This window comes from Oncorhynchus mykiss, chromosome 3, assembly GCF_013265735.2.
Source record: "Oncorhynchus mykiss isolate Arlee chromosome 3, USDA_OmykA_1.1, whole genome shotgun sequence".
NCBI classification, from domain to species: domain Eukaryota; kingdom Metazoa; phylum Chordata; class Actinopteri; order Salmoniformes; family Salmonidae; genus Oncorhynchus; species Oncorhynchus mykiss.
The window spans coordinates 37,484,263-37,507,395 of record NC_048567.1 but is presented as its reverse complement, the minus strand read 5'-3'; the positions used below and the strand labels follow the sequence as shown (position 1 = coordinate 37,507,395).

Here is a 23,133-nt window from a genome sequence, read left to right as displayed (position 1 = left end):
CATGGTGATTAACAAAAGGCTAAGCTGTGTTTGAATATATTTCACTTGTGATTTTATGAATATTTTCTAGTAAGATCTTTTGTCTGTTGCGTAATGCTACTTAGTGTCAGTTGATGACAATTCTCCCGGATCCGGGATGGGTAGTTACAAGAGGTTTTAACTTCCTGACTGATATCTTGAGATGTTGCTTCAATATATCCACATAATTTTCCTGCCTCATGATGCCATCTATTTTGTGAAGTGCACCAGTCTCTCCTGCAGCAAAGCACCCCCACAACATGATGCTGCCACTCCCGTGATTCACGGTTGGGATGGTGTTCTTCGGCTTGCAAGCCTCCCCTTTTTCCTCAAAATATAATGATTGTCATTATGGCCAAATAGTTCCATTTTTGTTTCATCTGACCAGAGGACATTTCTCCAAAAAGTACGATCTTTGTCCTCATGTGCAGTTGCAAATCGTATTCTGGCTTTTTTATGGAGGTTTTGGAGCAGTGACTTCTTCCTTGCTGAGTTGCCTTTTCAAGTTTTAGGACTGTGGCTATAGATACTTTTGTACCGGTTTCCTCCAGCATCTTCACAAGATCTTTTGCTGTTGTTCTGGGATTGATTTGCACTTTTCTCACCAAAGTACATTCATCTCTAGAAGACAGAACGCGTCTCCTTCCTGAGCGGTATGATGGCTGCGTTGTCCAATGGTCTTTAACTTGAGGAGTGTAGGGGGCAGTATTTTGATGTTCGGATGAAAAACGTACCCAAATGAAACTGCCTATTTCTCAAGCCCAGAATCTAGAATATGCATTTAATTGTAAGATTAGGATAGGAAACACTTTATACTTTCCAAAACGGTCAAATATTGTCTGTGAGTATAACAGAACTGATATTGCAGGTGAAAACCTGAGGAAAATCCAACCAGGAAGCGCTTAAGGGAAACTAATCTCCCTGTTCCATTGCATGTCTTCCTTCCATTTAAAGGGATATCAACCAGATTCCTTTCCCCATGGCTTCGACATGGTGTGAACAGTCTTTAGACATAGTTTCAGGCTTTTATTCTGAAAAATGAGCGAGAACAATCACATCTCGTCAGTGGATGGCTTGGTGCCAGCAGAATTTTGCATGCGCAACAGCTTGGAGCAGACATTTTCTCTCTCTCTCTCCTATTGAAAAAGCTACTGTCCGGTTGAAATATTATCGATATATTTATTGTAAAAACAACCTTAGGATTGGTTATAAAAAACGTTTGACATGTTTCTACGAACTTTACGGATACTATTTGGAATTTTCGTCTGCCCGTCATGACCTGCACGAGCCTGTGAATTTCTGAACAAAACACGCCAACCAAATGGAGTTATTTGGATGTAAAAATAATCTTTATCGAACAAAAGGAACATTTATTGTGTAACTGGGAGTCTCGTGAGTGCAAACATCTGAAGATCATCGAAGGTAAGCGATTCATTTTATTGCTTTTCTGACTTTCGTGACCAATCTACTTTGCTACTAGCTGTTTGTAATGTTTTGTCTGCTAAGAGAGATGTCCAAACATAAACGCTTGGATAGGTTTTGCTGTAAAGCTTTTTTGAAATCTGACACGCCAGGTGGATTAACAACAAGCTAAGCTGTGTTTTGCTATATTGCACTTGTGATTTCATGAAAATTAAATATTTTTTGTAATTTAATTTGAATTTGGCGCTCTGCAATTCAGCGGATGTTGACGAAAATGATCCCGCTAACAGGATGGGTGCGCCAAGAAGTTAAACTTGCATACTTTTGTACAGATGAACATGGTACCTTCAGGCATTTGGAAATTGCTCCCAAGGATGAACCAGACGTGTGGTCTTGTGAGGTCGTGGGTGATATCTTTTGATTTTTCCATGATGTCAAGCAAAGAGGCACTGAGTTTAAAGGTAGGTCTTGAAATACATCCACAGGTACACGTCCAATTGACTCAAATTATCATATCAGATACTTCTAAAGCCATGACATCAATATCTGGAATTTTCCGAGCTGTTTTCAGGGGCAATGAAAGTCAGTGTTTCCCAAAGCTCTGTCCCCACTCTCGGTTTTACTTACCCTCGAACTTTGGAATCAAAGAGGCCAGGTTCCACTAATTCATCTTTACAAAGCTGTCCATTATTTGACCTCTGCATTTAAGTACAGAAATAAATAAATGTTAGAAACATAGCTAGACTAACCTTACAGCTGTAGACTTATCATATAGGTATCAACTTAGGATAGTGCCTAAGCAACACACCAGTAGGAAAACCTTAGATATGGCATTAGAGACAATGCCATGATAGTCATTTTGCCAGAAGATTGGACATATATAGAATACAGTCCAATTAGATGATTTTTGTGTGAGAACTATATTTTGTATATATTTTGTTTATGCTTTCATTCCTTTTCGGTTCAGTTCCTTTGACACTTAGGAAGTGATAGAGCCATAAACAAAGTCCCCATACAACCATCACTTAGTGCCACAACGCCGCTCATTGGGGAATGAATGTAATTATATATATTTAATGAGTGTGTGTGTGCGTTGTTAACATCTGCCTAAGTTACTGCCCAGATCTCCCAGTCTGGACGACGACCATACGGAAGGGCGACCCCAAATCCGGACACCCACGGCCCATTCTTGTGGCGGCATGCCCTGCTGTCAGAGAGCCTACCAAGGTAAACCACCAGAGGGGGGGACCGCAATGGCGATCACCAACCAGGACACCCCCTTCCTACTTTGCAGCTTCCAGGGAACCTACCAAGGTAAACCACTAGAAGGGACCGCAACGGCGATCACCAACCGGACATCAACTGCCCATTCTTGTGGTGGACTGCTCCGCTCTCAGAGAAGCCTACTAAGTTCAACCACCAGAGGACACTGATGATCTACAAACAGGACATCATGTGGTCATGATTTTATGTTGATTTGTAACTTGCACGACAAACAAGATCCAAACCACCAGTATGACAGTATGTCATGACGTTGCCCTCTTTGGGTACAGCAAGCCCCATCCCCCTCTCCCTATCTCTACACCGAGGCTGCTGTGGTCAGAGAGAGGTTGTAAATTATTGGAGGAGATTATCTCCTCATGGCCACAGTAGAGACAGAGTGAATTTTCATAGAGAGCAAAGGAATTTCTTCCACCTCACAGAACTTGAGGTCCGAAACATGTATGTTCTGGAGAAGGTATAAAAGATTGGTGAAGAATCCAGCTACGAACTGGTCCGTTTGGTACAATTTTGTGAAACTCATGAGACAATACGGCCACATTACCATAACGCTGTTTATATGATAGCCTCAGATATGAGGCTTACATCTAATTGTTGTACAGTGGGGCAAAAAAGTATTTAGTCAGCCACCAATTGTGCAAGTTCTCCCACTTAAAAAGATGAGAGAGGCCTGTAATTTCCATCATAGGTACACTTCAACTATGACAGACAAAATGAGAAAAGAAATCCAGAAAATCACATTGTAGGATTTTTAATGAATTTATTTGCAAATTATGGTGGAAAATAAGTATTTGGTCAATAACAAAAGTTTCTCAATACTTTGTTATATACCCTTTATTGGCAATGACAGAGGTCAAATGTTTTCTGTAAGTCTTCACAAAGTTTTCACACACTGTTGCTGGTATTTTGGCCCATTCCTCCATGCAGATATCCTCCAGAGCAGTGATGTTTTGGAGCTGTTGCTGGGAAACACGGACTTTCAACTCCCGCCAAAGATTTTTTATGGGGTTGAGATCTGGAGACTGGCTAGGCCACTCCAGGACCTTGAAATGCTTCTTACGAAGCCACTCCTTCGTTGCCCGGGCGGTGTGTTTGGGATCATTGTCATACTGAAAGACCCAACCACGTTTCATCTTCAATGCCCTTGCTGATGGAAGGAGGTTTTCACTCAAAATCTCACGATACATGGCCCCATTCATTATTTCCTTTACACGGATCAGTCGTCCTGGTCCTTTTGCAGAAAAACAGCCCCAAAGCATGATGTTTCCACCCCCATGCTTCACAGTAGGTATGGTGTTCTTTGGATGCAACTCAGCATTCTTTGTCCTCCAAACACGACGAGTTGAGTTTTTACCAAAAAGTTATATTTTGGTTTCATCTGACCATATGACCATATATCTCCCAATCTTAGGTAGGCTTTGTTACTTTGGTCCCAGCTCTCTGCAGGTCATTCACTAGGTCCCCCCGTGTGGTTCTGGGATTTTTGCTCACCGTTCTTGTGATCATTTTGACCCCACGGGGTGAGATCTTGTGTGGAGCCCCAGATCGAGGGAGATTATCAGTGGTCTTGTATGTCTTCCATTTCCTAATAATTACTCCCACAGTTGATTTCAAACCAAGCTGCTTACCTATTGCAGATTCAGTCTTCCCAGCCTGGTACAGGTCTACAATTTTGTTTCTGGTGTCCTTTGACAGCTCTTTGGTCTTGGCCATAGTGGAGTTTGGAGTGTGACTGTTTGAGGTTGTGGACAGGTGTCTTTTATACTGATAACAAGTTCAAACATGTGCCATTAATACAGGTAATGAGTGGAGGACAGAGGAGCCTCTTAAAGAAGAAGTTACAGGTCTGTGAGAGCCAGAAATCTTGCTTGTTTGTAGGTGACCAAATACTTATTTTCCACCATAATTTGCAAATAAATTCATAAAAAATCCTACAATGTGATTTTCTGGATTTTTTTTCTCATTTTGTCTGTCATAGTTGAAGTGTACCTATGATGAAAATTACAGGCCTCTCTCATCTTTTTAAGTGGGAGAACTTGCATAATTGGTGGCTGACTAAATACTTTTTTGCCCCACTGTAAGTCTTCAGTTTTAATGATGCCAAAGACCCGACACTAGAAACATGGCTGCACATAGCTGGTAATTAGCTTAGCATTAGCTCATCAATACAACCTTTAAAAAGTATTTTACACACACGGTATGTATCCATTACAATCTATGCAAATGCATGATTTGTCACCTGTTTGTCTGGCTCAGTAATGCCTCAAATGTAAATTGTCCTCAACAGTGAAATAGGTTACTTCTTTGTAAATTAATTAAGAGACGGAACACACTTCAATTTAAACTTAGAAAATAATTTATAATTAAGAAATTGAAATACAGCCAACAGATAATTAACAGGCAGCGTGTCTTGGTTAACTGTCCAGACATCACGCGCATTAAAAAACTCACGCTGGGGTGACCGTTAGAGGTATTTGGAACTCACCCGTGAAAAGGTTAATAAGCCAGCACCAACCACCTAACCTTGCTGTATACACAGAAAACATTCCAACTATTGACCCAATGCCTGCAATCTAGCTATTGGGTCATCCAAACAACCCAACATGTTTTTATAGTATATCTTACATCTCAAAGACATGCATACAAGAAGCCTTGACCTGTCTGGTGCTCTCATATTTATCTGTCCTCAGTTTGATTGAAGGCATCAATCTGTCTTTTTTCCTGGTAACAGATTGCTTCTAGAAAGAGAGAAGGAACAACACATGATCAAGATGAGCTAGCTAATTATTTAAGGCAATGAAAGTTCTAATTGTTACAAAGAGTGAATCTATTGGCTACATTTTTGAGAATAATACATTAATTTACTTACCTTATCAATCTGAAAGACGATACACTCATTTATCACTCAAAAAAAGTGTTAGGAGTGTGTGCACCACAAACATACTTCCAGGGTGTTGATGCATCCTCCTCCCAGTACAGTCTCTTCCAATCAACGCATATTGTTGCGCGCTGGCCAACTAGCTTAGCTGTTGTGCTAGCTAACATGCTACTTAACCGTGACACTTGCATATTAACATATATATTGGTATTAAAAGACAGCTACATATTCACCTAAAAATGTGTTTAGGCAAGTTAGTTAGCTTAGCTAGCTATCACATGAATTGTGCAAAAATATGATGGCTAACATTAGCTAGCTAAGTGCTAGCCAGTCAGTCAGTGGCGCTGACAGATTGAAACAGATATCAACCAAATGTGTTTCAATCTATCCCATAAAACATGACATTGCTAACTAGGCATCATTTAGCTAATAGAATTTGTTTAATAAGTTAGACATTTACCGTACAATTTTGGTAGATACTGTAGCTAGCTAGATAGCTTGGTTTCCATTTTCCAACAGATGTTTCTTATCCCCTTCATTGGTCATCAACAGTTACAGGTCTTGGAACTCCTGTGTTCACCAGAAACAGCTTGCCACAGGTTTGCCACAGATTCACCACTAGTGGCTAACGTTTGCAAACTTCTGGTAATATTTTGTTGCAGACTATTTAGTTTGCAGCACATTTGCCACAAACACATTTTTGTAAGGGATGATCTTTTGTAAGGGATGATACAAAGCTAAATAAAACATCTGAAAAAAGAGGGAGCTCTGGGAAATTGTTGTCCAAAATGTTTCGACTCATCTGTCCATAGAACATTCTTCCAAGAGTCTTGATGATCATCCTGGTGCTTCCAGGTGCTTTTTTGGCAAACTTGAGTAAACTTTTTGGATGAGATGAGTTCCATTTATATCTGGCGAAAACCTAACACTCCATTCCACAGTAAGGACCTTGGTGGTGTGTGTGTCTCTATCTATAAAGGGGTGCAGTGCGGATGTCAGTTGGGGTGGGTCAGGAGACAGTGTCATCATTAAAGCAGTCGCCATTTCTTAAGGGCCACCATATGGGAGGCAACTGGAGGGGCCTAGAGCTGTCTGTCACTCTCCCACACACACACACCAACATACAGACTTCACATCAATCTTGTGGACTGTAAACAGTGCATACACGCACATACAAAACATTAAAAACACCTTATATAAAACACCTAATATTGAGTTGACCCCCCCTCCCCCCTTTACCCTCAGGACAGCCTCAATTCGTCTGGGCATGGAATCCGCAAGGTGTCTAAAACGCTCCACAGGGATGCTGGCCCATGTTGACTCCAATGTTTCCAATAGTTGTGTCTAGTTGGCTAGAAATGCTTTGGGTGGTGCACCATTCTTGATACACATGGGAAGCTGTTGAGCGTGAAAAACCCAGCAGCGCTGCTGTTCTAGACACAAACCGGTGCTTCTGGCACCTACTACCATACCCCATTCAGACACTTAAGTCTTTTGTCTTGCCCATTCATCCTCTGAATGGCACACATGCACAATACATGTCTCAATTGTCTCAAGGATAAAATAAAAAGCTGTTAACCTCTCTCCTCCCCTTCATCTTCACTGATTTGAAGTGGATTTAACAAGTGTCATCAATAAGGGATCATCGCTTTCACAATTCACATGGTCAGTCTGTGTCATGGAAATGTTGTTCTTAATGTTTTGTACACTCAGTGTAGAGAGCCGCAGGGACAAGGCCTATGGCTGACAGAGGTTTGGACAGACACAGGGTGCACACACACTGTTGAGCAGAAATAGTTGACCATTCAGCAGCTCTGCATGACTTTTGAAAAGACCTGCAATTATTTGCAATGTCTTAACTAGGTGAAGGGAGCTTTGAAGAGAAGGAGGAAAAGAAAGGAAAGAGGGTGGGGAAATAATAACAGAAGGTGAGATGGAGGGAGGATTGAAACGGGAGAGAGAGGGAATGGAAGGAAGGAGAGGGGGAGAGTGGCTATGTAAGGAAAGTGAGAGGGAAAGGTGGAATGGGGTCTGTTCTCACACAGACAGACACTTCTGGTCTCTGGGCCAGAAGCAGGACGTTTTTAACTAGTGTTTTTAATTAGAACACGTTTCTTTCCTGCTGCCTGCCCTCTCTCTCTCCCCCTTTCTCTCTCTTTCTTACACTGGTTAATTTGAGACAGGTGTTCCCCTCTTTCTCTTCCCCCAGTCAGCCGTTTCTCCCATTATTCCCTACTTTTCTTCACATAAAAAAATAAAAAATAAAAATAATAAATTCTAGGAGACTCGTGATAAAAAAAAAGTATTAAAATAATGTCCCAGTTGATGATGTAGGCCAGGGATGCAAACTAACAAGAGGATGGTACACTAACGTATTTTTTATTTATTTTAATTAGAGGAATTTATAGAACACAGCAGTAGTCTTGCCTAAAGCACTTTATTTTGCATTGTTGCTCCTCAACATATCCACAATACACTCAGACACACACACACAAACACGTGCACACACATAAACACACACAATGGGTGTGGGAGCCAATCTCATGATGTGCGCGTCTGTCTGCATTCATCTGTCACTCTCTGTCTGTCTTCCGGTGTGTCTGTCTGTGTGCCGACCTGCATTCGTGTCCATGCATAAGCATGTCTGTGGTGTTATCCCCAATGCCCAATGTCAGTAAAGCTGTAAATCCTTGTCTTATGTACCTTCCTCTCTTGCTTCTTACTATTGATACAGGCCCAAGATCCTCCAGCACTGATTTGCCCCTAAAAGATGGACTTACTTTGTTCCCCATTGTGTGGAAACCTTTAGCCGGCCTTTTCTCCTTGTGTGATGGACAAGGCTTATCGGAGGATAATAGGCGGAAATCTTTTGTCTTTTGACAATTCTCACACAAATTCGGGGCTGTGGTGTATTCGTCGCTGCCATGCTATTGGGTGTGCACTGGGGATTGAAAGGAGAAAGAGAGAGGGAGATGGGCCTCTCTTCTCCTCCTCTGTCTACTTTTTGTCCTTTACCGCCGACACCTCTTTTTTGTTCCCACCTCTCATTCATTTCTCGGCTTCCCCTCTGTGAAATGAACACTTCAGCTGGCCGGAAACATTTAATCTGGGCCCCTTTTGAAGAGGATGAATTGAAACTTGTCCCACTCACCGCCACCTTCTTCTTCTTCTTCTTCCTCACCCTGTGGGTGGAAATGGTTGTGAAGTGTGGCTTGAAGAGGTGTTTTTGGTCAATAGTGAATAACATCTGGAAGGGTACTCGGATTGAGTGCTATTAACTGATAGAAGTCTCTCTGCCATAGAGGAACAATAGACAGGCACAAGTAACTCTCCATGAAAAGAGCCATGGTGATAATTGAGTGGATTTCTATGGTCTTTCTTTCCCAAGTGCCTAAAGCCACAATATGGAGTTTGTCTTTCCACCACGAGGGTAGCCCCGCAACTTAGTTTGCTGTAAAACTTTAAAGAAGGATGGGGCTGAAAAAAGCAACCACTCTCAAATTATTAAATGGTGCTATTGATGCAAGGACTGACAGTCCATGAGATTGACATAATAGTTTTGCTGCTGTATTGTACATGGTTTGTTTACAGACTCAAATGACAACACGAAGAATGAGTAATACAACTTTTTGGGGATTTACGATATGGTTTTTGATCAAATTGTAAGGTATTTATCAGTAAAATTCTTCCGCATTCAATGGGTATATACTGTATATATCATTGAGAGACCATTGAAATTACCATTGAGTAGCAGGACATATCCTAGATTGTGCCTTCTATTACATTTTACATTTTAATACCCACTCACTCTACCAGTGTGTATCCTGGCTCGACTGGATACTCTCCACACAAATAAAAGCACATAAACATGTTCTCAGATGTAATCAGAGCGGGGTTGTCCATCTTCACTACAGCCAGTGGGAATATACCTGTCATTTGTTACCACTCCAACACATTTTCGGTGTAGTGGGGGTAATCTATGTGTGTTATCTAGTGGGGGGTACTCACTATGCACTATGTCTGTCTACAGGCCAGAAATGGGCCTCTGATGATTTTCTAAAGGTCCACCCTGTAAATATGAAAATAAATACCTTTAAGTGTGTGCATGTCTGTGTGTGTATTTGGGGGAAAGGGGAATTGGGTAATATTGTGCTAAGCCCCCAGCCAGCCAGCGTTACTTTTTATGTTGCTGTAGCAACGTGTCTCTTGTGAGGTTGTGACCTCAGATGATTACAGTACAAAGCCTATTGGGCTTCGAAAACCCCTTTGAAGATGAGAAGTCTTTGATGGTTTGTATTTATGTAAATCTCCCCGATATGATTTAACCAACTGAGATTGAATGGGGAGATGATTAAAATTGCCCCTATTTGAGAAATCTTTCAATGGAGCCGTTACTCTTTGTTTTTTTAAGAATGCGTTGTATGTGTGCGTGCATGTGTGATATTTGTGTCTTTTATTTAGGAAAATAGCACCACTTTATCAGGGCTTATTTATATCAGCTCTCCTCTCCCAGAGGGAGGAATAGACGGTGGGAGGGAGGGGGAGAGAGAGGAGGGGGACATGGCGTTACAGATTTCTATTGGGCTTTTCTCCCCTTTTCCATCTCTCTCCCTCTCTCTTTTTTAACAGGCCTTAGAAGTGAATATCTGACGGAGAGAGTTTTTCTGTGTTTCCAGATGATAGATTTAGGAATTTGGGCTACCCCACTGGCAGTCCAGAGCTCGCTGTGAACTCGTCTGTTGAAAATAAAAAATCTTAGTTGAGCTTACTTATTAGTGGGAACCATGCAGAATAAAGGGCCCCTGCAAAGTGTCATATCACAACGATTGTTGCACCAATCTCACTATTCTCTTCCACCGAGGGGGCACACAAAATTGACATAATGTTGAAATTAAACACACTTAAAGACGGCACCACATTTTGTTTTGTCTTTTTTTTTTTTTGGTGTGTGTTGTGTATATGGACCATGTTGTTAAATGGGAGAGAGAGTCCAGAAGGCTTCAGAAGAAGGGGAACCCTGGTGATAATGTAAAATATAATTTCCTTCAGCTTGACGCTCCTCTCCTCCTCTGCACTGCCTCTCTTCCTCTCGTTTGCGCTGCCTCGTCACTCTCTCGCTCGCTCTCTCTCTCTCCACAAAAGATCACTTGTTGTATTTTTGTACAGGAATTAAAACGATGCAGGGAATAGGTATTGACAGTTGTTTTGCAACTCTCTCTCTCCCCACAATTGCTCCTTCTTGTAGCAAAACCTCAGTTTTATTATATAAAGAGCCTTAATCCTGAATATTTTTCATGGTTGCAATTCCCTCTGACAAACAGTTTGATATCTCTGTTTCCCCCCCATGTTTCTCTCCATAACTGGGTTTGTGTTAATGGCTACACTCCCTGAGTGTCTGTCCCTGAGTAAAATGCTAATGTTGTTGAACAGTTTGAGTTACGATGTATTTCAATGTGTGCTTATAAATGGATTATAGGCATGGTGATATGAACTTTTCCACCATAAGATTTGATAAATACACATATAAAGCCAGTTTTGATTTGAGATCTTAGTTAATGGTTTACATGTACATTTTACTTAATGTATACATGAACAAAATTATGATACCTCCAGCTTACCTTCATATAATGTTTGACCATGTATTGCGACTGTGCTGTTTGTGTATGCTGTGGCTGTCTCTCTTCTTGAGAGTAATGGCATCACTAGAAAATTGAGTATTGTGATTTCATATGTGCTTCTGTATTCAGATACGCAATAGTTGTAATTTGTGTGTGTGGTTGTGTGTGTGTGTGGCTTTTGTGTGTGTGTGGCAGTTTGTTGGCAGGTTTCAGCACCACTTGAATGGACGAGCGCTGACGGAGCCCATTCGCCTGGTCACCTTTGTGGAAACCGCTGTGGGCCTGCTCAATTTTAAGGTAAATTACAAACAAAACCACCAGGAAAATGCCTGTGTCAGACATTTTACTACCTCATTCACTTTTTATTAAAGCTGGCGTCAGACAACGCAACTCTCCAAGTGTCACCGTCCAAATACGAGAGATTCAAAGCGTCCGGACAGTCTCTCTACATCTCTCTCTCAAGGGTTCAACTCTTTTGTGTTTATTCTGGTTCAGGCATGATGGTGAAGGGCCACACCCTCTCATGCAATGCCATGCAAACAAATTTGCCTCAAGGATCCATGAGGTCCACCATGATGGATTTTCCGCCATTTAGAATTTTGTGAAAAACACTTAAAACGCTACTCCCCTGGCACCGAATGACCGAACTATACAAAACGTAATATATGGCATCTAAGGACAAAGTTCCTAAAACGACCGATAAATGCACATAAATAAATCACGGATATTCGTATTGTAACAAAACAGTACACATGTTCCAAATACTGTGAAGACTCAACATATTCAAGCATATTCAAATTGACTACAGTGTCGCTATAACAGGCACATGTTTATATATCTTAATCTGTTGGACTCAGATTGATGAAATTTGGCACACATGCTCAGGGATGAGTCTAGCTAACCTGTAAAATATGGTTCAGTTTTGCTGAATGCTGGCACTGTTATACTTGACAAAGCATTCAAAGCAAGCTCATTGTCTCATAGCGGCCATATTTTTTGAGCTTGAGTCCTGTAAAAAGTTGCATTTAAAGTCATGGGTACATAGAATATATATACATTTGGTGCCAATCAGTCCAGTGGTCCTGGAGAAGAAGAAGTTTAAAGTAGTCAACATTATTGAAAATGGTCCAAAATACCTCAAAGTCATAATAATGAATTGTTCGATATTGAGCTCTGATATTTGGCAAGCGTGGTAAACAGTACAGAAGTAGCTCATCCTGGGGCAATGTGTCCAATTAGTCCTGATGGTGTCCTAGTGGGCACATAGCTAAACCGCGGCAATGTTGCTTGCAGCTTACATTTGCATTGGGTCTCTTCTGAGTTTTTCCCCTCATCCAGACACTCACGTTGACATGTTTTATTGTTATCTAAATTGTGATTGTTTTGTCAGGCATCAAAGAGGGTTTGGTTTTAGTTTGGGCCGACCTTCGTTGGTGAGGGGAAAGGGCACGGTTTGGGGGATTTTGGTGGGGTAACACACTTTCCTCTTTCTTTTAATGTCACTTTTGTGTGCGTGTGTGTGTGCGTGTGTGTGTGTGTGTGTGTGTTTTCTTTCTGGAGAACATTCTGTATCCTTAGCCAGACTGATTCCCTGGGATGGAACAGGGAAGTATGGCTGTGTCACAGTGAGAAGTGAAATTAATTTGGACGCCGACAAAAGCAGCAGACACATTCCGACCGCTCCATGGCTAACACAATAGAGGATCACATTCCTAGGCCTTTTCCCCCTCTCTCCTCTTGTCGTGTGGTAGTCCCAGCTTCACACAGTCTTCTTAGAAGGCGACAGTGTCTAAGACAGAGAGACAAGATGTGCGTGTGTGCGCGTTACAGTAGATAGTGAACACTATAAGTGCAGGTCTGAATGGGAAATATGACCTGCTTGACTGGGTGAGTTGACAGGGTTCATACTTTCCTTGGCTACAAACACACACACAAACACACTCATCTCTGTGTCTTTGTTGTGTCTTCCCCCAGGTTGTATGTGAGGAAGTACGTCGTCTGGCTCCTGCAGTTGGCCTACACCATGACGGTGTGGTGTTTGGATCCGATGACTTCTGTGCCAGCATAGGTCCTCTATCATCTCTTCCTCTTTCCTCTCACCTACAATCAATCCTTTTATAACCACCTCTCCTCTCCATCTATGCCCTGTTCTCTGTCGCCTCCTCCCTTCACTGTCTCCTTTTCTTTGTCCCCTCAGCCCCTTCTCTCCACCTCTCTCCTTTTCTATTACCCCCTTATCTGTCTTATCTCACTTGTCCATTTCTCATCTTATAGTTCTAGGGCCAGACCCCCGAATTTGGGCCATCGGGCTCACTTGGGTTGACGATGTCTCATAGTGATTTTCTTCACATGACAGCTCAATCAGTTGTTCAATTTCACTTACAGTACCAGCATGTCAACTGAGCCAGGGGCTCCCGAGTGGCGCAGCGGTCTAAGGCACTGCATCTCAGTGCTAGAAGCGTCACTACAGACCCTGGATCGATCCCGGGCTGTATCACTACCGGAAGTGATTGGGAGACCCATAGGGCGGTGCACAATTGGCCCAGCGTCGTCCAGGTTCGGGGTTGGCCAGAGTAGGCCTTAATTGTAAAACAGAAATACCTTCTTTACATGCAGTACCAGTAATTGATGTTTCAATTGATCATCCTTGAGATGTTTCTACAACTTGATTGGAGTCCACCTGTTGTAAAGGGTCGGAATACTTATGTAAATGTCATATTTCCGTTTTTTTATATATATATATATGACTTTGCAAACATTTCTAAAAACCTATTTTTGCTTTGTTGTTATTGGGTATTGTATGTAGATTGAAGAGGGGGGGAAACGATTTAATCCATTGTAGAATAAGTCTGTAACGTAACAAAATGTGGAAAAAGTCAAGGGGTCTGAATAATTGCTGAATGCACTGTATATATACTGAACAAAAATATAATCGCAACGTATAGTATTGGTTTCATGAGCTGAAATAAGAGATCCCGGAAATGTTCCATAGACACAAAAAGGTTATTTCTCTCCAATGTTATGCACAAAGTTCTTTACATCACTGTTAGTGAGCATTTCTCCTTTGCCAAGAAATACTCCCGCGGCCCTATTTTCATATCAGGCGACCCCTAGTTTGGGAACTGCTGCGCTAAGGGCTGTCGACACCTGGATTGTGCAACATTTGCCCATTATTCTTTTTAAAAATCATTCAAACTCTGTGTTGATCATTGCTACACAACCGTTTTCAGATATTGCCATAGCTTTTCAAGTTGTTTTTAAGTCAAAAGTTTAACTCGGACACTCAGCAACATTCACTGTCTTCTTGGTAAGCAACTCCAGTGTGAATTTGGCATTTTGCTTTACGGTCTTGTCCTGTTGAAAGGGGAATTCATCTCTGTGTCTGGTGTAAAGCAGACTGAACCTCTAGGATTTTGCCTGTGCTTAGCTCCGTTCCATTTTTTTATCCTGAAAATCTCCCCATTCCTTAACAATTACAAATATGGAGAGCAGGACGTGAAAATATGGAGAGTGGTACACAGTAATGTGTTGTATTGGATTTGCCCCAAATGTAACATTCTGTATTCAGGACAAAAAGTTCATTGTTTTGCCACATTTTTAATAGTATTACTTTAGTACCTTGTTGTAAACACGATGCATTTTTTTTATTTTTTATATTTTTAATCTGTACAGGCTTCCTTCTTTTCACTCTGTCACTTAGGTTAGTAATTGTGGAGTATCTCTAACTTTTGTTGATCCATCCTCAGTTTTCTCATATCACAGGCATTAAACTCTGTAACTGTTCTAAAGTCACCAATGGCTACGTGGTGAAATCCCTGATTGGTTTCCATCCTCTCCAGCAACTGAGTTAGAAAGGACAACTGTGTCTTTGTAGTGACTGGGTGTATTAATACATCATCCAAAGTGTAACTAATAACTTTATCAAAGGGATATTCAATATCTGCTTTTTACATTTTTACCCATCTAGCAAAGGTACCATTTTTTGCGAGGCATTGGAAAACCTCCCTGGTGTTTGTTGTTGAATCTGTTGTTGAAAGTCACTTCTCGACTGAGAGGCCTTACAGATTATTGTATGTGTGGGGTACAGAGATAAGGTAGTAATTTAAAAATCATGTTAAACACTTGCAAACAGAGTGAGTCCATGCAACTTATAATGTGACTTGTTATGCAAATGTTTACTCGTGACCTTATTTAGGCTTGCCATAACAAAGGGGTTTAATACTTATTTCAAGAAATTTCAGCATTTCATTTTTTATTAATTCATACAATTATTGAAAAACATAATTTCACTTTGACATTATGGGGTTTTGTATGTAGTACAGTGACAAAACATAGGAATCTAATCCATTTTAAATTCAGGCTGTAACACAAAAAAAAATTGAATAAGTCAAGGATTGTGAATACTTTCAGAAGGAACTGAAAAATGTAACCAAATTTGAAAGCACCACCTTCAACTATTATTTAAAAATAGCCCATATTGTGCCATTGACATATATAATGTGAGGCACCCGGGAGAGGAAGTCACTATCGGAACCGCTACATGATTGTCAAGAGAATAAGCGCCGCAGACAAGTAGGAGAACAGTGCCAGCCATCCCCTCGCACACAAACTGATTTGAGCGAGGGCAGCCTTAGCATGCACCGAGACATACAAGACATCAAACATGAATATCTTTTCATTCCTTGGGGCACGCTCTACCACTAAGGGACAGTTTAGTTGGCAATCTTGTGTTCCAATTGATTGTAGCGTGAATCGCTCCTCTTCACACCGAGGTGAAGAGCGAAATAAGGGAAGTAATGAATTCGAGCCTCACACTTATCAACTGTGTAAGGCGGGGCTTCCAGCAAGGTGTGGATTTCATTGGCTTTGTCAGGCATAAATGTAGATCCTTCAATCGAAGTAACGAGAGTGCGACTACCCATAGTATCTTTTGCTGAAGTTGACTGACTAAATGGGCACTTGTTGTATACTGATATTGTTTGTCATAGTGTAAAATCCCTATTGGAAAAAATAAATGGGACGGAGGGATGAAAGAAAAAGTGATAACAGAGAAATATGACATTGCTGCAATGTTAACACACATTTTCCAACTCTAGGGACTAATTCCTCATTCATAACAACTGGGAACATAGAAAACTCTGACTTTCAACTTCAGTGCATTCAAGACAACTGGGAACTCAGGACTCGTTTTGAACGGTCATCCAACTCTGAATTTCAGGTGGGAAACTCTGGCATCTTTCTAGAGCTCCGACCTGAAAATCACTGATGTCATGATTTGACCTCGTTTTTTTCCCCAGAGTTCCCAGTTGTCTTGAAAGCACCACATCGTCACTCCAAGTGAGCCTGGCTGCCCCCCTTGGCCCATGGAATATTATTCTCTTTCTCCTCATCCCACCCATCTCTTCTCACTTATCCTTCTCTTTCCATATACACTGAGTATACCAAACATTAGGAACATTTCCTAATATTGAGTTGCACCCCCCTTTTGCCCTATGAATGGCCTCAATAAAGATGTCGAAAGCATTCCACAGAGATGCTGGTCCATGTTGACTCCAATGCTTCCCACAGTTGTAAAGTTAGCTGGATGTCCTTTGGGTGGTGGACCATTCTTGATACACACGGGAAACTGTTGCACGTGAAAAATTTTAATTCCTGGCACCTACTACCATACCCCGTTCAAAGGCACTTTTTTAGTCTTGCCCATTCACCCTCTGAATGGCACACATACAATCCACGTCTCAATTGCCTCAAGGCTTGAAAATCCTTCTTTAACCTGTTTCCTCCCCTCCAGATTCACTTATTTACCTGGTCAGTCTGTCATGGAAAGGGCACGTGTTCTTAATATTTTGTATACTCAGTGTACCAACCACTTGATTCGGTCTTATATAGCACAATTTGAAATTGTGTTTTTTTACATTGGATGACACAGAGCTACAAAATGGTATTTCATGCACTGCATTTTTGAGGACAGTGGGAAAGTAATTCTGCTTTGAAATTTGATAAACTTGTAACCTACATTTTGAGAAAATGGCCTTTGAATGTTTTGGTACTACTACTGGAGAATTCTCCTTTCTAGACGCATTCAGCATTGCTCACACTCTCTTAAGCCAGCTCCACCCATCTCTTTAAAGATTCACGTGATGTCATGTGCTAAACAGTGAGTAGTGCCGTAAGGATGAAGACTAAAAGTAGTAGCCTACAATAAGGAAACATTTCAGGTAAACAGAAAGTGTCCAGATAAAATATTTTATCAATATTAGATGACGTTTACCCAGACACACTTGTCTAAACTGATCGGTCATGTGAAAAGAATGCTATTGTTACGGTTTTCTTCCGTCGAAGGAGAGGAGGACCAAAATGCAGCGTGGTTATTTCGATTCATGTTTAATAAAAAGATAAACACGAACAATACAAACAATAAACGTAACGTGAAAACCTAAACGGCCTTATCTGGTGCAAACAAACACTGAGACAGGAACAATCACCCACGAAACACTCAAAGAATATGGCTGCCTATAAATATGGTTCCCAATCAGAGACAACGATAAACACCTGCCTCTTATTGAGAACCACTTCAGGCAGCCATAGACTATTCTAGACAACCCCACTAACCACTATCCCATAACCTACAACAAACCCCTAGACAAAACACACCACATAAAATAACCCATGTCACACCCTGGCCTGATCAAAATAATAAAGAAAATACTAAGACCAGGGCGTGACAGCTATAACCCCAGCCACATATTGCCAAGTGGATGGGTCACAGAAGGTGTAAACAGTACAGAGAAATGGTTACTTGCATAGTAGCAATATCAGAAACATATAGTGTCAATATATATAAAATAATATACAGTATGTACAAGAACAATATCAATAATGATATCAGTGATAGACGAGGTAGTTAAATGCACACATCAGAGGTAAAGTGGCTGAGAAGCGGGATAAATAAAATAGTAGCAACAACGTAGAGTCATGTGAATAGAGGCACTGCAGATAGTGCTGATGACTGGTTCGTCCGAACCATGCATGAACAAGGGAATCTATATTCAGAGAGCCTGTTTCTGTCCTGCCCTTGACTTTGGTGCAGGGCATGTGATGTCCACAGCCTCTTCATCGCAAAACTCCCTGATCTTCTCAAAAAGATAAGTTTCTCTAGCTGTGTCCAGTCCAGGTGTTTCTTGTACAGGCAGATCATCTATGGGAGGAAGGATGTCAGCATTGAGCAGCAGCTGAAGCCTGGTCCCGACAGTCCGAACGCTCCATGGCGATAACAACACCAGGCTCCAGAGCATTGAAGCTGTAAAACAGAAAATAACAAAAAACATTGAGAAGACATTACAACCTTGCACAACATCAATTCACCTCCCGAGTTTAGATAAGAAGAATAACCTCATACATTGCAATGAAAATGTTATCCGCCTGAAGTCCTGGTACTGCTTGATCTGTGGCAGTGCCCTGAAGTACGGAGTCTGGTGTTGCCAGCCATAGCTTTCCACCAGCACCGTACCATCCTCCAGTCCAACCAGCTGTGGGATGTTGAGCCCTGTCACAGTGCTGTCCTTCACAACACCAGCAATCTCAGACAAAGTGTTCACTATGGTCTTTCTGAAGCTCTGCTTTATGAGGCCGAATCTCCAGTCAGGGGCAAACTTGGTGTGGCCTGTGATCAGGAAGTGAAGGTCCAGACTGTAGGGGAGCTTGTGCTTTTTCAGCTTGGCTGACTTAACAGCTTCTGACAGATTTGCAAATCTGAAGACCTTAGTTGTTCCTCTGGCATTGGCAACACAGGTCTGTCCTGGGCTTAGTGCTTCAGGAATCTCCACAGATTCCTGAAGGAAGAATAATGTGGAAATAATGTGAAACCAATAAAAGTTGTGCCAATCATGTTGGAGGTCAATTAAATAATCAAAACGTGTTGTTACATACCAAGTGTTGTCATTGATTCCTTGTAGAGACGCCACACTGCTGCTTTTGTCACATGGGATGGCAGGAGCTTTCCACCAAAGTGTTTGTGTCCTGGGTGGCGTCCTGGTAATACTATTGTATTATCCTCTGCGTAGTTGTCGTTGCAAGTCCTCATGCTTCAGGTGTAACGTGCTTGCTTGGGCCAGCTCTCTTTTTGATGGGAGACATTAGACCATTCTCCTTGTATGACTGGTGGAGGAGAGTCAGGCGTGTTCTACTGATGCTGAAAGACAAATTCCAGATACAAATATTTTTGCATTATAATAAAATAGATGGTCGTAATCACTGTCAGACACACCTGGCTAACTTGATGGGTCGTCAGCTAGCTAGCTAACTGCAAGCTTTAACTCAAGGTATTTTGTTTAGACATGTAGCTAGCTAGCTAAACAATGAACCATAATCCCAATCCATAGATTACTAGCAATACAAACCAATTGTCATAGCTCGCTAAACCAAACAGGTTCAATGTTAGCTAGTTAGCTAGCTAACATTATCCTATAACTAGCAATGCAAAATGGCATTCTGAGATAACATCACTACACAGTTCATACACGTAATGATGGCTAGCAAGCCATCCAATGTCAGCTAGCTAGCTAACAGCAAGCCTTAACTTGCAATGAAAACAACTTTCTGACAAAATTAGAAACGTATAATATCTGAAACTGTAGCTAGATTCTTACCCATATACATGGATGAAAGCTTCAGGGCAGACTGCAACCCCTTTCATTAAATAAGACATCCTGTGTCGTTTCCATTTTGTTTATACAGCTTGTTTGGTCACTCTGGTTCACACTGACCGTTTGCAATGCCATAAGATTCATCAGATCTTTCTCCCTCTCTTTCTCCCTCTCTGTCACGGATGCCCTTAGTTTGAAGATGTATTCCAGAGACAGGTTTTTTATACAACAACCTTCTGTGTTCTCTTTTCGACTCCCTATGCATTTGCAATCAAACGCCAGAATTCTATTAATCTCCTTATCATACTCTGCCTCTACCAGACATTCCAAGTCAGATAAAAACACAGCCATTTTTACAGCCAAAGAGAGGAGTCACAAAAAGCAGAAATATAGCTAAAATGAATCACTAACCTTTGATGATCATCAGATGACACTCATAGGACTTCATGTTACACAATACATGTATGTTTTGTTCGGTAAAGTTCATATTTATATCAAAAAATCAGAGTTTACATTGGCGCGTTATGTTCACTAGTTCCAAAACATGCAGTGATTTTTCAGAGAGCCACATCAATTTACAGAAATACTCATAATAAACATTGATAAACGATACAAGTGTTATTCACAGAATTAAAGATATACTTCTCCTTAATGCAACCGCTGTGTCAGATTTTTTTTAAACTTTACGGAAAAAGCACACCATGCAATAATCTGTGTCCGGCGCTCAGATGACAAATCAAGCCAAATTTATATCCGCCATGTTGGAGTCAACAGAAGTCAGAAATAGCATTATAAATATTCACTTAACTTTGATGATCTTCATCCGAATGCACTCCCAGGAATCCCAGTTCCACAATAAATGTTTGTTTTGTTCGATAATGTCCATCATTTATGTCCAAATTCCTCCTTGTTTTTAGCTCGTTTAGCCCAGTAATCCAACTTCATGACGCACAAGCAGACGAAAAGTCCAAAAGTTCCGTTACAGTCCGTAGAAACATGTCAAACGATGTATAGAATCAATCTTTAGGATGTTTTTAACATAAATCTTCAATAGTGTTCCAACCAGAGAATTCCTTTGTCTTCAGAAATGCAATGGAACGCAGGTCGCTCTCACATGAACGCGCGAGACTGAGCTTGTGGCTGCTGGTAGACCTCTGACTCAATCCCCTCTCATTCGGGCCCCACTTCACAGTAGAAACCTCAAACAACGTTCTAAAGACTGTTGACATCTAGTGGAAGCCTTAGGAAGTGCAACATGACCCCATAGACACTGTGTATTCGAAAGAGTCGAAAAACTACAAACTTCAGATTTCCCACTTCCTGGTTGGAATTTTTCTCAGGTTTTTGCCTGCCATATGAGTTCTGTTATATTCACAGACATCATTCAAACAGTTTTGGAAACTTCAGTGTTTTCTATCCAAATCTACTAACTATATGCATATTCTAGCTTTTATGGCTGAGTAGCAGGCAGTTTAATTTGGGAATGCTTTTCATCCAAAATTCCCAATGCTGCCCCCTACCCTAGAGAAGTTAAGGCACATGAAAGTTCAAGTGTTCCAGAAGGCATTTCTGCCAAAAAAACGCTTTTTGATAAAAATAAAACATTCAAATGGTTCTCCTGTGAAGTTGTGACTTGCAACATATGCCTAGTTTCCTGAAACGGGTCACATATAAGCATTATGTTTCCCTGTATGGTAAGCCTGTGTGTCTATTTGCTCACAGGTATATTTTTCTGTCTATATTCCTGTAAGCCACTTTGGATAAAAGTGTCTTCTAAATGGCATACGTTATAGTATATATTAAATATAGTTACCTGTGTCTCCCTCCGTCCAGGTGCCACGCGGACCAAGGATGCCAGGGAGCTGCTGTATGCCCGTCAGAAGGTGGTAGTGACAACCAAGGCCTTCGGTCTACAAGCCATAGACTTGGTCTACATAGACTATAAGGACGGAGAGGGTCTACGACAGCAGGCAAGGGAGGGAGTTCTCATGGGCTTCACAGGTAAATTGAGCCTCCCTCTCAGGCAAGGGAGAAATGAGAAAAGGATAGGTTATTTTAAGCTTAGGTGTTAGATTTAAGGTTACAATTAGGGTTATGTTAAGGTTTAGGGTTAGGGAAAATAGAATTTTGAATTGATGTACATTAGATCCACACGAGGATAGAAGAACATAACGTGTGTGTGCTCGTGTAGGGGTGTTAGCTCCTAGCATAGTGAAGCTCAGTGTGTCTAGCCAGGCAACTGTGTGCGTGCATGTGTGAGTGAGTGTGTGAGACATGGTGGAATCCTAAATCATCCACCACCATCTCTTTATTAGTTTTTTATTATTTTGATGTGAACATTAACATTTTGCAAGTTATTTATTGAAAGAATCTTGTGAGGAATGAGAATAATTTATTACATATAGTTGCAATATTGTGATCTATTACTATCTTGCACAGTCATTTTTCAGCATTTTTGTTCTGGTCTATTTGAGTGTTCTATGTTATGAGCAATAACCGTTGATGGAACCGTGTAACACTCCGTTCTAGTGAATTACTAGCATGATTTCACACTGGCATTCGTCTTAATTCGCTAAGTCCGTAGTCCATGAGTGGACTCCCAATGTTGCCCTGGGACATGTATGGCGCACGTGCACACACACACACACACAGAGACAGACAGATGGACAGACTCCCCATGTTGCTGCTCAGTAAAGCCTCTGTGCCAGGTGGGGTTGATTTGTAATGACTTTTCTCAAAAACACACATAAACACACATTCATACTATCGATGGCTGTTTTAACATTGTGTAGACTCTCTCTCTGGCCCACATGCCAGCTGATTTCCCCTGACCTCGGTTGCCACCGTTACTCTGACACGGCTGAGAACACCGCAAGAGACACGTGCTGTTCAGTAAAGCTTTCAAGGACCTCCGCTAGTTCTGTTCTTACATACACTTGGGTTAGTCATTCAAATTCGTTTTTCAACCACTCCACAAATTTCTTGTTAACAAACTATAGTTTTGGCAAGTCGGTTAGGATTTTTTTCCAACAGTTGTTTACAGACAGATTATTTAGCTTTTATTTCACTGTATCACAATTCCAGTGGGTCAGAAGTTGACTTACACTAAGTTGACTGTGCCTTTAAACAGCTTGGAAAATTCCAGAAAATTATGTCATGGCTTTAGAAGTTTCTGATAGGCCTTGAAATACATCCACAGGTACACCTCCAATTGACTCAAATAATGTCAATTAGCCTATCTTCAAACTCAGTGCCTCTTTGCTTGACATCA

General features: G+C 41.2%; 1 protein-coding gene and 1 long non-coding RNA gene across 3 annotated transcripts in view; one reads left to right on the top strand and one right to left on the bottom strand.

The window, feature by feature from the left end:
* Positions 1 to 23,133, top strand: part of clybl (citrate lyase beta like) — a 197,818-nt gene that overhangs the window by 134,057 nt on the left and 40,628 nt on the right. The window contains exons 4-6 of the mRNA XM_021596826.2: positions 11,413 to 11,514; positions 13,192 to 13,285; positions 21,696 to 21,863. Of these exons, the coding sequence (XP_021452501.2) occupies positions 11,413 to 11,514; positions 13,192 to 13,285; positions 21,696 to 21,863 (364 nt within the window). The remainder of the gene's footprint in view (positions 1 to 11,412; positions 11,515 to 13,191; positions 13,286 to 21,695; positions 21,864 to 23,133) is intronic.
* On the bottom strand, positions 17,826 to 21,813 carry LOC110519939. 2 transcript variants are annotated; one of them, XR_002472909.2, is made up of 4 exons: positions 21,676 to 21,813; positions 19,147 to 19,408; positions 18,617 to 19,049; positions 17,834 to 18,517 (listed from the first exon to the last, which is right to left on the bottom strand). It is a non-coding gene; the product is annotated as an uncharacterized LOC110519939 (long non-coding RNA). The 2 variants fall into 2 exon arrangements; XR_002472908.2 differs by lacking the exon at positions 21,676 to 21,813 and having other exon boundaries at positions 17,826 to 18,517; positions 19,147 to 20,314.